General features: G+C 41.4%; 1 protein-coding gene across 3 annotated transcripts; it reads left to right on the top strand.

Moving 5' to 3' along the window:
* Positions 1-2,168: 2,168 nt before the first annotated feature.
* Positions 2,169-14,030, top strand: cpeb1b (cytoplasmic polyadenylation element binding protein 1b). Of its 3 annotated transcripts, none has more exons than XM_085771813.1 (12): positions 2,169-2,371; positions 2,602-2,773; positions 5,152-5,373; positions 6,665-6,894; positions 7,044-7,299; positions 7,439-7,552; positions 7,867-7,956; positions 8,586-8,722; positions 10,414-10,612; positions 10,877-10,971; positions 11,475-11,555; positions 12,555-14,030. In XM_085771813.1, exons 1-12 carry the CDS (start codon positions 2,357-2,359, stop codon positions 12,663-12,665), a joined length of 1,722 nt encoding a protein of 573 aa, XP_085627939.1. In that variant the 5' UTR covers positions 2,169-2,356; the 3' UTR covers positions 12,666-14,030. The 3 variants fall into 3 exon arrangements, with proteins under 3 accessions (XP_085627939.1, XP_085627931.1, XP_085627922.1); XM_085771805.1 differs by having other exon boundaries at positions 2,197-2,371; positions 7,867-7,971; XM_085771796.1 differs by having other exon boundaries at positions 2,197-2,371; positions 7,867-7,983.
* The last annotated feature ends 646 nt before the right edge of the window (positions 14,031-14,676 follow it).

Raw genomic sequence — 14,676 nt, 5'->3', positions numbered from 1 at the left:
AAATCTAGCTACATCCTCATACTCACAGCAAAGTCTAAGACCAACTCTCATGTGACCTCTAAATCTCTGAGGTATGTTTTTAAAAAAAGAGAAATTAACAACTAGTTATATGTGCAAATATATAAACAAGGATGAAATAATGGCTCAAACAAAAGTTCTCCTGCTGGTGATGAGCAACATGAGGCACATGACTTTGGTGCCACATTGATGGTGAAAAATCATAAAACCGGGGGTATAGCTCATGGGTTGAGCAGGCACCCCATATGATATGCAAAGGCTACAGTCCTTGCTGCAGCCGGCCCTGGTTCGAACCCCGAATCTGGTGGCCCTTTGCTGCTGCTTTGAGAGATAGAAATATCTCTCAACTTCTGTCAATTAAAGGCAAAAAGCCTAAAAAATATACTTTAAAAAATAAAATTATAAAATCCATGTCATCTGTATCACTTGTATAATTTTGTCTGCAAGACTGAGAGATACCAAATAATGAGAGAATACATGAATAAAGTGAGGTAACATCAAATGCTCTTGTGGTTGGTCCCAGGTACTCAAAACTGATCATTTGCTGCTTTACATTTTAATTAGCCTATTTTAGCTTTAAAGGCTGAACAGTTAATTGGCCAAAACACACATAATCCAAATCTAGATTACAACCCAAATAAAACTCAAATCAATGGCACACTGATGTAGGCACTTTTTTGGTCTATTGATGATTGATTTTGTTTAAATGTAATGACAACTTGCATATACGTAGGTGCGGCATTCTCTTGGACCTGGGGATTAATAAAATCAGAATAAGGAAAGTGAAAGAGCAGCATATGACCACCAATGCCATCTCTGCTGTGCTGTTGCCCTGAACCCCTCACTGAAGCTGCTCCGTGGCTAACAGCATCCAGGTGTCTGATTGTTACCTGCATGGATTCAGGTTGTGTCACGGATGTCAAGATTTCTTTTGCAAGCAAGACTGAAATGCAGGAGCAGAAGAAGAACAGAGATAAGATACACAAGAAAACACAGGCAGTCACACAAACACAGACAAATCATCAGAATAATGACAAACATGTTTGTATAATATGGTGCAAAGCACAGTGAGAACTGTTACCACCCTAACATTAATGTTTTAAACCTGTAACATCATTTTACTGTATGCTATTTTATTATATTATTTGCTTTTTCTTCTTTTTTCTTTTCTCATAAAAGACTTCATAGTGACTCCACAGTTATCAGGGTGCAGCACTATACTAGCTCTCCAAATGTTTATACATATCACAGTTTTGTATATTGATTCAAATAAATCATTGATCTTGTATGTAATTCAGTGTGGTTTATTCATTTATTATTCTGTTTATTTGTTTATTCGTATCCTCATTAGCTGCAGCATGCAGCTGGTTATCAGCTCAGTTAAGAATGATTGAAGAGCCTTCACTAATGAGTGGACTTACATACAAATAATATGTTTTCATATTTTGATAATAATATAGTCAGGAAAAACAGTATACTTGCATATTATGATAATGTAGTGTATTATTGTGTGTTTTACATACAGTAATGTGGGGGATCACATCCCAGAATACACTGGGCAGGAAATCTTGAGGACCATTATGAGTCCAAACGTAAAATTCACCAGTCAGGGAACAAAGGGTAGGGTAGTGCACGTTCAAAAAGCAGGTTAATTTCAAAATAGCCTACAGCAGCTACTAAGGGTGAGTCTTTTAAGAGTGACTTAGCCTATTCATTAGTAAACAACACTGGCAGGTGGCAAAGAAGATGGGACACATTTTAATTATTTTGTAAATTCCAATCAGGTCTCATAATAGCCTGGAATATAGGCTATTTATTGATTGAGTATGTTTTCTAAAATTTATCTGAAATTAATAATGTAGTGTACAAGTAAAAAGTCCTACATATTTGCAATTTTTGTGAATTTAACTGGAGTAGTTACGTAACAGAAAATTCAAATACACAAGTAGAGTAAAATGCTCTAATATCGTAGTTTAGTAGCCTAATGTACTTTAAATTCTACTTCTATAATCTAAATAAATAAATAATATGTCCATTCAGATGACAAAAAGAATATAGCCTAATTTAACGACCTAAATGGGTAAAATGGCCAGTTTCTATGTATTGTTTACATAACCTCAGTTACACTCTGCAACGGCACGAGACTGTTATTTGTGCGGTCTTCCTCTTTGATGCGGTGCACGTGAAGGGACGGAGGCCCTCGAGGAGCACTCATTCGCCGAGCGCACGTTTACTAAATTGAGACTAATTAGCAGGCTAGCAAACTTCATAAATATGACCTTTTATTTTAGCCAGCGGCAATTATTGTGACATTTGTCATAGGCTGGCAGTTCGCACCATGGCGTTTTCCCTGGTGAGTGAAAAACCCAAGTTAAATTGGTGACCTGGTTTTCTACGTTACCACTTCTAACCTCTCTCTCTTTTGACCTTTGGTGCCACGCAACTACCGCCGACGTCTGTTTGTGGCGTTGACAACTAAAATAATTCACCCAAAACTGTTGAGAAATGCTTTTAATGTTGTCCCAAACTGTCGGTGGACCTGCAGCCACGCACACCGAGGTAACTTCTCCTCTTTTCCTGCAGAGACACGACCCCCGTAGGCCGGAGACCGCGGACACCGACTCCCCGGCCCTGTCCACCTGCAGCAACGCAGACATCTTCCGCAGGATGAACACCATGCTGGGCAACGCTCTGGATTTCACCGGTGTGTGCACCACACCCAACAACACAAAGGGAAAACCAGACCTGCTGTGTGGTAAAGTGTCATTTGTGTGTTTTGTTTTTTTTGTCCAGCTCGATTCACGAGCTAATAAGTGAGACGTGAAGCTTCATCACACTATGGAGTTGGGTAATCAGTGTGAATTAACTGGAGCAGTTTAACGGAAAGTTAGCACGACAAAGAGTATTGATAAGCAACGACATTATCAGAAAACATGGCTGGAGTGGCTGAAAGAAGTGCGGACCAAGGATTACCCAATATCTTGTCATTGCGTCAGTGGCATGCGTCTGGTAAAGAAGCAACTCGAAGCAAATGCACAGACTAAACTGTAACATGCGGTTGCGTAATAGTTTTGAGAGACTCCAGGTCAATAGGAGTAATTCACACCTCTGGTTGCCAAGGAGTTGGTCGACTTGGCTGCAAATTAAGGTCCCTGCTTCTGTACCAACACTGCTGGTGTACCATAAACACACCAGTCTCAACAGGTTTCAGAAATACTAAGATTAATTCCTGAGCCTCATCTTTACAACAATCTATAGATTTGTTGCAAAAAGTTTGTACTTTGCATTTAAATTGGATTTTCCATTTTAGTATATTGCAAGCCACATTGCCAAGGAACAGTTTTGGTTGAAAAATACTTAAACACTTTTTGTTCATCCAAAGGAAATCAGCTAAATATTCTCATAATCATACTTTAACCTTATCGTATATTGCTATGTGTGAATCAGCCTAGAAATGTCCCCCAAGGTTTAGGTTGATCCAGTTTCCTCGAAACATCAGACTCCCAGGAAGGTCGGGGCAGATGGGACATCAGTACCTTAATTAGAGATTAAGTAATTTGTCACTTCATTGAACAAGAAATAATCACAGTAATTTGATTAATTTCAGCAATTCAAGTGGGAAAAAATGGTGATATCGTGCCTATTATTGATTCTAGCCTCTCAAATGAGGGCATACGTTTTGGACTGTTGGTCAAGTAAAACCAGGCGCCATGTTTTTTGTGTTTCTTCACATTTTTGTTGTTGTAGCTATACATTTACATTGGGAAATGAAATTATCCTGACTGCAAGGAACAATACCATGGATTAATTTTTCTTTTTTTATAAGTGTCCTTTCACTTTCTCAGCCAGAATTGCCATCTGTTAAACCTCCTTCACCTTGTCATTATCTCTCGAGTGCCAGCAGCTGATTCATGGTGCATCGCCTTCTGCAGCATTGCAGCAATTCTAAGTGTTCCTTTTTTTTTTACCCGAGGAGTGAGATTTGCCAACATTTAGGCTCAGCACCCTCCCTGCGTCCTTTCCTTGAATTTTTAATTTACTAAGGACGTGTCTGCAGAGTATCAGACTTATTTTAGGTAATGTGTAAGTTGTACTATAATTCTCTGCTCTGTTAGACATGAGCAGCAGCAGCACATTTATGTAACTTAAATGAAAAGTAAATTGGATCTTGACGCACACTGAGCTAAACTTCTGTTCTGGCCTCCCTGCCCCATCCACCCCAGCTTGGTGTTGCTGAATCAGGGCTGTTGCTGGAAGCTTTCCAGACCTGGAGAGGGCAGGGAGGAGCTGGCGGTGCAAATCGCTACGTCCTCAACATCTGATCAGTCAGCTGTTTGTGCTACGCCGAGGCTTTGCTTGCCTCTTTCTTCGCTGTGTATGTGTTTTTGTGCAAAAAATCAGGAGAATTCACCAGCCTGTGAGTACAGTGGTTTTCTTAAAATGAAATTATCACAGCATCCTCAAGCCTGAAGTACTTTTTTAGTTCAAGTCTGCTGAGTCATTTGCTCCCATCTCCCATGCTGCCTCCCACCATGCCGCTGTAGCTCTGCCCCTCGCCTCCCCCTCCCTCCCTGCCTCTGTCAGCTCGCTCGGGGAAACAAGGCTAGACACAGTGTAAGCAGCAGCGGTAACAGCGGCAGCAGCGGTGGCTGTCTTCCCACCGACTCGGAGACGTGCTGTGCCTACCAGAGAGGGGAGTACTTCTATCAACAAGCCAATAGCTCCGACAGGAATTTTTCATTACACAGTTGTTAGGCAAGGAAGCAGGGAGGTGGGGGGTGGTGGTGGTGGTTGGGGGGGCTGATGTCATTAGCAGGGGTGTGCGAGTGCATCAGCAGCCATGTCACATGCTGCTAGGTGGGTCAGTGATGCGGACGGAGATGCATGGCAGTTGCACCGGGCACAGAAGCAGGTTAGCTCCCCCGTCAGCCAGGGTAGGGGGAGATGTGGTGATGAGGGAAGTTTTTTTTTTTTCTTTTTTTTTTTTTTCTTTTTAGTCGTATTTTTCTTCTCACAAACGGTTTCGTGTGACAAAATCTTTCTGCTATTTTCTATGTAACACAGACTGAAACAGTTATCTAACACTTCCTCTCTCCTCTTCTTCTTTTTTTGGCTGGATCTCGGACCTAAAAGAGTCAGAGCTGGCTGCAGTGGGCAGCAGGAGGATGCTCTTCCCCAACTGTGGTGGCATGCCCGGCTCCCAGGAGATGCCGACATCCAGGGGCCCACCGGGTGTCACAGACCTGGGCCTGGGCCTCCAGTCCCTCCGTCTGTCCAGCTGGGACAGACCCTGGAGCAGCCAGGAGACAGACATGCATCCCTCCCCCTCGCAGCTTCAGACCAGCTCACCCTCCAGTAAGTACCAGGCCTCTTTTTTTTTTGTTTGTTTACCTCACTGTATTTAGGATTTGCAGCAAAACCGACAACCTGGTCTCCTGTGTATTGGTTGGTGGTGGTAACCGTTTTCTCACAAGTTTATTTGCGCTCTCATGACTCCCTTGATTTGAACATGATGGTCCATATTGTTACATCTGTGATGTTATGTGCCTTAATTTGTACAGCCCTCGTTTATATTGAAATGTGATGGCTGGTTATTAACAGTAGTGTGTCTGAGTGTGGGAACAGGCTGTAGCGTCACCAGGGAGGATGATGTGGCACTTTTGCTTTGCTGCATCTGTAGCAATCTAGCAAGCTCAAAAAACAAATCTAGTGAAGCCACTTTTTTTTTTAACACTATCCCATAATCGGCTTGAGCTATAGGCTGGGTCTAAATATTCACCTACATTACCTGTTGATCACACAGATGGTTGTTTTTCTGGCTGAGGTTACTGGTATGGTCAGAAAACTAGATAAACGTAGCCCCAGCTTGCCATGCGTGAACTTAGACCAAATAAGTGCTGACATAAGAGCTGTCCGACAATTTTGACATGAGCATCATCGACTAAAACTGTGCCCCATTTTGTCCTGACCCATTTGTAGAGCTATAGTTTTATTGCTTCATGTCCAAACTGACCTGGCATAACTTCATTTAGAGCTTTCTAAACTGGGCCCGCTACAAAGTGGGGCAGAGCTTCAAATGCGGCCTACAGCTGAATGATCCCCTCAGAGCCTCATGTTCACCGTCACAGGCCACACTGTACATACCTGTCACTGTTGCCAGCTGACTCACTTGCTTATCAAGAGGAAAGAAGATGCTGATTAATGCATAAGGAATTGCTGCTTAGCTGACACTGGGCTTTGCTTGGGGAAAAGTGTCGTTGGATCAGTTGACCTCTGGTAAATTTTGCTGTGTAGCTCCTGTAACAAGATTGGGTTTCAAACAGCAGGCAGGTTACACAGCATCACATGTGAAAGTAAAAATGCCTCAGTTACAGCTTATTAGGTTGCCGTTATTTTGGCTAACCAAAGCTAGTTCCCTTTTGTTTTGCCAATGAGGTGTGGAACACATTCAGAGGAAAGGTGTCAAATTTTAGAAACTTGAAATTGCAGTGCAGCTCCTGACCAACTGATTTGCTACAGGAAACGACATAAACCTCCCTCAGCTCTGTCAAATATAAACAAGCTGTGAGGGTAATATTGCTGTAGCTACTGTGAAATTGCTTTCAGTCATTTCATTTATACTGTAAACATTGTTCTGTTTCTACAGTGCTAGGTATTATGAACAGTCCCTTCAGCAGCATCCTTGGAAAGCCCCCAGGCTACCTGCCCCCTGACTCCATGAGCATGACTGCTGACTTCCTGGAGAAGTTCCCTGGCATGGCTCGCACAGCAAACCGTCTGGACTCGGGCTCCTTTATGGACTCTCGCTCCAGCAGTCCTGAAGACTCGGAGACCAGTGGCTTCAGCTCTGGTTCAGACCACCTCTGTGACATGCTGGTAAGGCACATGATGCTTGGGGTGGGGAATGGTACAATGGATAGTCCAGATCTTGAAACGACAAATAAATGGCCAAATAGGCAGTGACGAAATCGTAAGACAAAGACAAAACTAACAGTTAATTGTATTGACATGTCCTTTCTCTTCAGTCGACTTTGCGGATTTCCCCTCCCCTGCCTTATCTTGCGTCAAACGTGCATAAAGATCTGCTGCGACTGGGCTCCCGTCTGGATCCCCAGGACTCCAGCTCCCCCCTGACTCCACCATCGAGTGCCAGCCCCTCCTCCTCAGCCATTTCCCGCCGCTGGCGTACTGGCTCTCCGTGGCCCGGTGCAGATGTGCTTGACCAGTCGGATGACACATTCAGCATTGAGAGGGAGGCCCGCCTGCACAGGCAGGCTGCTGGTAATTCTGAAACATTTCTAATTTATCACTGCGCTACCCTCGTGGTAAATGTTTTAAAGCTCAGTTTGAACGTTGTGCATAATAGTGGTGCTTTCTGTGAATAGAAGTGACCTGTTCTTGGCTCTTCTTGACCCATCAGCTGTGAATGAGGCTACATTCACCTGGAGCGGCCAGCTCCCTCCCAGAAACAACAAGGACCCTCTGTATTCCTGTAAGGTCTTTCTTGGTGGCGTGCCCTGGGACATCACAGAAGGTAACTGCTGCTGCCAAAATGCTGTCTGCTTTAATTTCACATTGCCAGATGCATATCTGTTGGCCCAAATGTTACAGTGCAGTGGCTTTTTACAGTTGAAACACAATGGGGATATAGAGGAGACAGGAATTGGAATAAATACAGAATACACATGCACTTTGGCTCTCTGATATGATGTAAATTGATTTTTAGACCTAGTTCCACAATATTCCCTTCACTTTTTTTTTTATCTTGACATGTCAGATAAGGCAGGACTGAATTTAGTGAAACAATGTCTGAACAACAGTCTGATCTCTCCCTCATCCCTCATTCAGCTGGTCTGATCAACACCTTCAGTGGCTATGGGCCTCTGACTGTGGAATGGCCGGGTAAGGATGGAAAGCACCCTCGGTGCCCTCCCAAAGGTAATGTGGCCAAAGGTAACAAATTTGGTAGGCAATTTTTTTTCTCTACGGGGTTTCAGGGTAGCACTGTGGTGAACACATGGTATGCTGGTGAGTTTGTTAGTGGGAGTTTTAGATGCTTACGATGGTGATTCTGGGCATTATTGGACCATGGTGCTAGAAGAAGGGAGTAAATGGCAGTTTTATTAGGTTTAGGTTGAACTAGTTTGGAGTTGGCACTGTTCATTTAGACTCTACTTGGTGTTGGTCAGCAAACGTCCTGTTGTGTTTGTGGTTTGATTTGTGGCCTCTGCCCCTCTTTGGTATTTCAGCTCTCCATGTCTGTGGCCACATACTGCCTGGATGCAAGAATGAAAGTTGTAAATTATGTCCAAGGCTGTAACTATTAATGTGCATAAATGATCAAAAATGTATCCAAGGCACTTTGTCTATGCCATCCATTTCTTCCCTTAGACCTTGTGACTCCATTAAAGATATTTACCCTCATGACACACTTGATATTTAAAGAACAACCAAACAGACTTTCAATTTAGGCAGCAGAGTCTACATAACTGACACCATAATACTGTGGAGGCCACATTTGTTTTTGTTTTTTTATATTCTAAAGTATTTTTCTGTATGCTTTGAAGGCTATGTTTACCTGGTGTTTGAGAATGAGAAGTCTGTCCGGGCACTGCTCCATGCCTGCTCCCAGGACCCGTTTCACCCCGAGGACAAACTGGAGTACTACTTCAAGATGTCCAGCCGCAGAATGCGATGCAAGGATGTGAGTAAAACAAACAAGGCACATAACTATGTATTGTAATATAAGACGTTACAATTAAGTACAGTGACAGTCCAAAAACTAGTCCTTTGTAATCTAATGCCATGTCACCATGGGAAACTGTTGATTGGCTTCTTGTATGATGATTGCAAACTTTTGCTTAATTTATTGTAGAGCTAATGTTGGATTGCATCACTGCAGACTGTATTTCTATCTACAGCTTCATAGCAAAAGCACTGGATACATTTACACACTATGGCACATACAGTTTAATCTGAAGGTTTCTGCTCTTTGACTACCTGTGGCTCACATGAGGTGCTCCCAGATTTTGTACAGTTAGACTGGTAGTGGGTAAAGCTGAAGTGATCTTGGGACACAGCAAACTGTCTGTAGCTCCAAGAATGAAGCTGCACATGACTGAAAACTGTTCAAACTTAACAAAGTCTGTGTGATACTGGTATTTGATTTAGTCGGGTCAAAAATGTTTGTGCCAAATCCAGTCTATAAGAAATTTTAGCTGGTCGGTGTTGGTGAATTTTTGGTCTCATTGAGGATTTCTGTCTTTGTGTAGTTACTATGGTTACAAGTGTTACTCTGGTCTGCAGTAATTCACTCACAGGTTAGCATTTCCCAGTGTTTGAATAGAGCTGGTCTAGAATAGTTTCTGCTAACCTATTGCAGCTAGTAACAGATGACAGACTTGTGCACTAAAATATTTCACTGTCTGGTTTAGTTTGAGGAGATGGTTTATTCTCTGGACCACAGACAATAATGTTAACAATTACTCAGTGGGCTCATCAGAAGGACTGAGTAAGAGTAACGTTAACTTTACCTCCACATCTACAACACATGAAGGTGACATTAGCCTACCCGCCTACCCTTTTATAAATGCTGTCATGCTGCCTGGGTTTTTTTTCTTAGCTTGTCTCAGCAGTTTTTGTTTCCACTCTTTTGACCAAATTGATCCACAATCCACAGAGAATTGTTTCTTCCAAGGATGGGTCAGATTACATTACCAACAGGCAGAACTTTTCAATGGTATTTCTTACACTAAGAAATACCCTGAAAAGCCAAGGAGCTTAATCATGTAAAGATTGTGGACAAAATGGTCAGGAGCTACTTTTTGTGATTCCAAAGATACATACAGGTTGAAATGAAACATGTCCATCTGTCTCTACAGTACATCAGTTCAGTATTCATTTGAAAAATATAATGCCTTTTTGTCATTGGCTAATCAAACACTAATCTTGTTTAATCATTTAAACTCTAATGTGATCAGAGTAATTAATTTAGCAGATTAATTGGCATTAACCTTACAATTAATCAGCCATTTATCAGAGTATTTTCAGGGATCAAGTTTTCTAGTTGGACAGAACTATTACTGGAATAATATCAATAATACCTGGGTTTATAGCATTCTTGATTTTATGTGTAACCCCCTAACCCAGTTTTAGAATATTTTGACAGTTAAATAAAGGGGAGAGGTCCTTTGAATATCCAGTACTGTATAAATCACAGGTAAAATAAAACATTTGAGTTTCAAAAGCATCTTCAAAAGCATCTGCACCAATCAACTAATTTTAGTACCACGGCCCAATCCTAACTCATCCTAGTTCAGGTTTTCATTAAAAGTGAAGGCAAACGAGGCTCAGTAAGTATCGTCAGACTCTTGTGTTTTGTTCCTGCTGCTACAGGTGCAGGTGATCCCCTGGGTGATCTCCGACAGCAACTATGTGCGCTGCCCCGCCCAGCGTTTGGACCCCAGTAAGACGGTGTTTGTCGGTGCGCTGCATGGCATGTTGAATGCTGAAGCTCTGGCCAGCATCATGAACGACCTGTTCGGAGGCGTCATGTACGCTGGCATTGACACGGACAAGCACAAGTATCCCATAGGTGAGACTGTAGATGTATGAACTGTATGGACTGATTTTTTTTTTTCTTTTCCCTGGTGTGTGTGTGTGTGTGTGTGTGTGTGGGGGCAAAAATTCAAGTTCATTGATATTGTCATTGCCTCAATTCAATGTTCATTGGATCAAGTTATCTAGTTGTACTCTTTTTTTTAAAGGTGACGTGGTACTTGTTTTACATAAACCTACTGTTTATGATTACATGGAAGAAAAAAAAGATATACATTTTGACCTAACTTTTCTTGTACAGGCTCTGGACGTGTCACTTTTAACAATCAGCGCAGTTACCTGAAGGCTGTGTGTGCAGCATTTGTGGAGATTAAAACACCCAAGTTTACAAAGAAGGTAAGAAACTGTATAATTAGTTTTTGTACTCTCTATAATTAATCTGCTGCTTGAGTGACTGTGATTAAATGTCTTAACTGGAAACTGTACAGGTGCTCAGCTGTCTTAAATCTTTTTTTTTTCTTTTTTTTATGTAAGACACTGGTGCTTCATCAGGTTCTCACTTGCAGCAATGGAACTTTTTATTTTTTTACTGCATTTGCGTCACACTTGGTGAATTTCCAGCCACTAGTTTTTTTTTTTTTTTTAAATAACAAAACAAAATGCATATTTAAAACCTTCACTAAAGCTTTATGTTGGCAAAGCAGATCCCCAGATCTGTGTTGTACAATGAGGAAACAATGTTAAAATTGTTGTGTTGCCCTCTGTCCTCATGGTTTAATGGATAGTTGAAGTTGAATTTTCTTTTGCTGATTTATTTTGCAGAATGTAGGTAAAATGTGATGCGTTTTAGTTGGAAATGTAGCTACTGTAAACTGAGCACAGTGGCTCTTTGCCCCCAGGTCCAGATTGACCCCTACCTGGAAGACTCCATGTGTCAAGTTTGCCTTCGCCAACCTGGACCTTTCTTCTGCAGAGACCAGGTCAGTGGGAACTTTAACTTGCTCACAGCAGGGCTTCATAATAGTAATGGGAGGGGGGGTGTCAGAGCAGAAATGCCTGTCTTGCTTATGACCAGAGTGATTATGGTTCCCGAGGTAGAGTGTTTGTGTATTTGTCCTAAAGAAACTAATTAGTTTTGGGCCCTAGCAAAAACACTTTATTGGATTAGAGCAGTTCTAAATGTTCCATCAAAGATGTGGATTCTGTAATTCAGTAATTCATCCAAGTATTTGTTCTGGCAGCAATGTTTAGGCATGTTAATTTTTCTGAGGCATCCAGTTCTCTTTTTTTTCATTGGTGTCCATTGTACAATTGACTGAAAAAACAGAGCAGCGCTGTCACTTCCCTCCTAAGGCAACATTTTGTTCTGATTATCTGATGGTTATTTTAGTGTTTAACATTTGGTCTGAATTGATCATTAAAAGCATACTTAGCTGCTGTTTTGAACTCATTGCGCTACAGTAGTTACATTAATTGAATTGAGAATTAAAGTGAATGCAGCATGCAAGTGTAAACGATCACCCGTCAGGACAGATGATTAGTCAGTTAATTATTGTCATGATTTATTGACTTTTATTCAATATCCTGGTCATACTAGGAAGCTTGTCCTGTCAACATGTGTAACACTTCAGGAAACTGGTTGTCCAGTCACTAACAGCTTTATATTGTAGATGCTCTAATCCATCTTGTAGATGCTCTAATCCATTAGTATCTGTTTTAATATTGTTTGATAAAATGTGGAGCCCCCTGTAAATCCCCCCCCCATACTAAATGGGGTTGATGTTTAACTTTTAAAGTCAATAGTCATTTATCCATCATTAGTATATTATATAAAAATACTTGCAGCAAAACTTGACATGTTAGATTAATCACAGAACATTAAACTAGAGCCGTCAAGGGATTAAATGTTAAACAAAATGAGAAGAGTCCGTCAGTGAAAGTTACCTGCACTTCACTCCACTCTGTCTTCTGCCCCCCAGGCCTGCTTCAAGTACTACTGCCGCTCCTGCTGGCACTGGCAGCACTCCATGGACATCTTGAGCAACCATCGGCCCCTCATGCGCAACCAGAAGAACAGAGACTCCAGCTAAAGCAGAATGACCCAAACGCTCTGAAGGGTCAGAGGAAGACCCCCGCTACGGGGCCAGGCTGCCCGCCAAGGAGAGCACGTGTGCCAGACACCCCTCAGCACGAGGGCACCATGGCACTCCACCAGGCACTGGGGATATATCACTGTAGAAAATGTTCACTTTTGCACTTCGCTACATTTTTGCTGTTGTTCACAGTGGCACTATGCACAGTGACCTTATTGGGAGAGACAGGGGGCCCTTCACACTTATGCATTTTCCCAGACTCGTGGCCAGACAGAAAGATGGGAGTCAGCCTAAGGTTAAGAAGTGGATGAAAATGCCATTTCTTTTTTTTTTGTTTTTTTTTGTTTACATGTGTTGCATAGTGAAGAGCAATCACGCAAGTCTCATTGCCGTTCATTGGCAAATGCCATACAGTGCCTTTAAATTTTTATTTTTTTCCCCTCCTCCCTCCCTCCCCCACCCCCAGTTGGCATCTGTTTTTCCTGTGCAAGCCAACTGGTGTTTCTTACTTTTGGGAGTTGAATGTTGGGCTTCATTTAACCAGTCGCATTTCAGACATTTTTACGCAGTTTTTTACTAATTTGTACACAAACGGTTTTAAGTCATGACATGAAAATTTTGAACAGAATTCTACCAGGCGGCTGTTTATGGGAAAACCCCCCCAAATTATTTTTATTTTTTTCCTTTTTTCTCATTAAATTTTTCTGTGGCTATTTTTCTTTTTTAATTTGCCCTCCCAAATTTCAACTGAATGGGCACAAAATGTTGGAAATACAACTTTAACTTGCTTTGTTGGTCCAGTTATATTAAATGTATGTAACAATAGTACTGGATATACTTCAACTGGTAATCTGTCATTTCTCAAGCATCTGATGGATCCTGTTGAGACTAGACTAGAGAGAATGAACATTTGACTGTACATAGTTTTGATTTTTGCACTTTTTAATTTGCACGTGTGGAGAGGTGGCAGTGGTTTTTAATCACTTTTGTACATCAGCAGGGGGACACGCCTATGTTAAAACAGCTGCTTGTTTCCTGTTGAATGTAAGAACTTCCACTTAGCTGATGATAAATTAATCTATCAATCGATCAGCTTGAGTAGACCCCAGTAAATGATTCCATGCTTTCTTATCCCATTTTGCCTTCCTGTTCCAGTTGGACATAAATGCATAATAAGCTGTGTGCCAAAGACTAAATGTCTTTTCTTTATCCATTAGGTTTGTCATGCTGAGCTTGTTGTCCCTTAGCCCAGCTGCTTTTTAGAGTTTTGAAAGTCTACCTCATTGTGGTCTGCCAAGTTTGCTGCTACTTACAGTTGTGGAGTATGTTCAGATTGGGCACAATAAAGGTGTTTAAGCATTACTCGCTCTGTCTGGACTCATGATTACCCTAACTGGTTTTTGTGTTTGTTTTTAATTGTCTAAAGCAGACAGTGTTGGTTAAATGGTGATTTCACATACGGTACTTCTGTCAAACTTAATCTTTTGTGTCCCTGATAAAATGTCCAGAGAAACTGTTGTTACATCCCCTCAATGGGCTGACAATAGTCTGAAGTTTACTGCTTCAGCTATTTATTCCTGTCGGATGTTGAGGAACTAATCCTACAAAAGAGCTCTACTGTAACATACTGAGATATGTGACTTTTACTTGAGTTTGTAAAAGTCCCTGATCTCTTAAATATCTTACAGGTCTTCACTCCACCTCCCTGTGAAGGAACTGACTACAACTTGTAGTTTAGTATACTGTCTCGGTCAAATGGGTTCAACATCACAATCAGACAAACTGTTTCAAAAAAATCTGGTCAGTCATTTCCTTTTTGATGTGTCTGTTTACCAGTCATTAAGTTAAAACAACAACAAATTGTTGCAGTTTAATCAATAAGTTATTTCAATTCAAAAACTTTTATTTTGGAAAATTGATTTTGGGATTTAAAGTTCAATTTTAAGCTTTTCTTTGTCGTAGAACATAGTAAACAGTGTTTCAAATGGAGGTTGAACAAATGAATGGC

The sequence above is a fragment of the Trachurus japonicus genome, chromosome 3 (assembly GCF_045865225.1).
Source record: "Trachurus japonicus isolate A0001 chromosome 3, Traja_1.0".
Taxonomy (NCBI): Eukaryota; Metazoa; Chordata; class Actinopteri; order Carangiformes; family Carangidae; genus Trachurus; species Trachurus japonicus.
Note: the sequence above shows the minus strand (reverse complement) of the source record. Positions and strands in the feature narration are given on the sequence as shown.

Excerpts from the sequence above, each read along its gene's own strand:
- cpeb1b (XM_085771796.1), top strand. Across the intron at positions 7,553-7,866 it reads GCCCTGGGACATCACAGAAG|CTGGTCTGATCAACACCTTC; the intron begins GTAACTGCTGCT and ends TCCCTCATTCAG. Across the intron at positions 8,723-10,413 it reads GCAGAATGCGATGCAAGGAT|GTGCAGGTGATCCCCTGGGT; the intron begins GTGAGTAAAACA and ends CTGCTGCTACAG.